The sequence below is a fragment of the Caenorhabditis remanei genome, chromosome IV, assembly GCF_010183535.1.
Source record: "Caenorhabditis remanei strain PX506 chromosome IV, whole genome shotgun sequence".
In the NCBI taxonomy this organism is placed as follows: domain Eukaryota; kingdom Metazoa; phylum Nematoda; class Chromadorea; order Rhabditida; family Rhabditidae; genus Caenorhabditis; species Caenorhabditis remanei.
This window is the reverse complement of record NC_071331.1, coordinates 2,238,540-2,240,838: the sequence shown is the minus strand read 5'-3', so window position 1 is coordinate 2,240,838 and position 2,299 is coordinate 2,238,540. Positions and strand designations below refer to the sequence as shown.

The 2,299-nt window shown below is 34.1% G+C and overlaps 1 protein-coding gene across 1 annotated transcript; it reads left to right on the top strand.

Moving 5' to 3' along the window:
• Window positions 1–299: 299 nt before the first annotated feature.
• On the top strand, window positions 300–1,009 carry GCK72_012262 (uncharacterized protein; the record flags this gene model as incomplete). The annotated part of the gene is made up of 2 exons (XM_053728968.1): window positions 300–329; window positions 764–1,009. 2 exons carry the CDS (start codon window positions 300–302, stop codon window positions 1,007–1,009), a joined length of 276 nt encoding a protein of 91 aa, XP_053583740.1.
• Between the last annotated feature and the right edge of the window lie 1,290 nt (window positions 1,010–2,299).

Here is a 2,299-nt window from a genome sequence, read left to right as displayed (position 1 = left end):
ATGAAGATCTGACAGTTATTGAGCAAAATCTCAACTGGGAAAGCTCAATACCTTGTCATTTGATTTTCAGAGTGTATGAGTGAATTTGAAAATGTCCAAAGAAAATACCAATTCTCCAAAGTGTAATTCAATATATCACGCACTTGAAACAAAACATCTTCTAACCGGGTTTACTCACGCGACAAGGGTTCTTAGATTCCAAGAATTCAAGTCCGTTTCAAAAAGCTTATTTTCCAAAGTGAGGTCTGGGCGAAGAGATGCATTCGATAGGATTAGCTGTATGGAATTTCTTTAGCACCATGCTCGCCTTTTCCTTGGATTTGATGGAAGTTCGTACAATCGGTCGCCCTTGCGCAGATTGCGGGAGCCGAAAACCATCAGTTCAGGAGTTCCAAATACTTTGGATATCTGCAAAGAGAGCTTTTGAGAATAACGTTTAAATTTATTGCATCTTCAATGGTAGCATAAAACACTGTTTTATGATATTAATTCAATGTTAAACTGTTTAAATAATCGATAACACAGTTGAGGCGACATCTGAAGCAACTTTGTTGACCCCAGTGGTTGGAACTTTCTCAATTTCTTCAGATTTCGTTCTCAAAGTTTTGATCTGCTCTTCTCAATTGGTAACGGATAAGAGGTGTTGAAGATCAAGATCACGACTTTCACTCACGTTTTGAACAAGGAAATTGGAAGGGGGCGGAGTTTGAGTTTTTACGTTTTCATTGAAACCATGAAATAGAATTGGAAAATACAATTTCAGTCTCTAGACACATCCACCTCTGACTACCGATTTGTCCGAACCCATGACACCACCGTGGGACCACTCCTCAAGTTCATTGGCACCCGTCCATCCTACGATCAATCCAAATTCCAACATGTCCCGATTTCCAAGGAATCCTTGATTCTGATCCATGGATTAGTTGTTCATAAGAGTGAAGCCAACACTTCGGATAAGTCACGTCATGCCTATACGGTACATGGAGAGGAAGAATACAAAGTGGAGTGAGAATAATTGGCTTCAGGAGACAGACGATTATAAGTTCCCTAATTTGTATAAAGCTTGAGTTTCTAGGAGATTTTGAAAATGAAATCTAATTTTGAGAAAATTGTTGCTGATTTTGTTGTGTTTCATTAATTTGATAAAGCAATATCAGAAATTTTCCTGCAATGTTCCACTGTCTGTAACTAGGGTAAGGTAAGTTAGGTTCGGATGCTGTTCAGCGTTCTGAGGCTGTCTCATTCCATAAAAATGTATATTCATCTCCAAGTTCGGGTCAAAATTTCAAGTCCGCAATCATCAGGTACTTGTATCATTGTTTTTATTTTGAAATTAGTAAAACAAACTACTGAAACAGAACATTTTTTTCACATAATATATTTTTTCGAAACGTCATAATGTTTCAGAATAAGATTCCGTACTTTTTCTCTACTACTGCTCTGCTTTGAACAATTCATAAAAATTGAAGTCATTTTATGTTTAAATTATATCATACATTTTCGATTTCCGTATTTCTTCATCGATAACATTCAATTTATGTTTTTGATACAGGAGAACTGCATCATAGGTTGCCTGTTACTTTAGTATAGATATGCAATATAACCAGTTATTTTACAAAGAATAAACCTATTTTTGCCTATTTTTCAGCTAGAAATAACAAAATAATAATCACTGTTTTACATGCAACATATTCGATGACTTTAAAGGATTGATGTAATGACAAAGGGTTTTCAATACCGTGTCTAATGTTATTTTATGCCAGGCATCAATGACTTGTTTTTGTTAAGTCTCTTGAAACACTTACCAGTTTCTACAAGTTTTTGAAAACTAATAAATAAAAATTCCAATAATTCAAAGCATCGTGATCTTACTACTCCAAAAGTGTTTTTACTTTGATTATTTTATTGAAATTGAGTTTCAATAACATAATTGTTTGGAACTGTAAATTGAATGTTGGTATTGAGTGTTATCAGTAAGATAGTGAATGGAAACTTCCTGTTTTTGAAATTTCAAAAAACTTCAGACATATGAATAATTTACCTGTTTTTTACCAAATTTTTTGAATTTTTTTGAAATTTTACATTAAAAATTTCAATTTTTTGATGCATAACTATCTTTTGATTGAATTCTGAAGTATAGTCAAAAATTCGACATTTTTGGGAAAAAATATAAAAAATCCAAATTTTCGTTCAAAATTTCAGTTCAAATTTTTCAGCCGGGCCTTCGGGTGGAAATTCTCGTCACGGCCCGCCCCGGCCCGTTGCAAGTATGCTTTTAGTAGTTTTGAAATATTTTTGA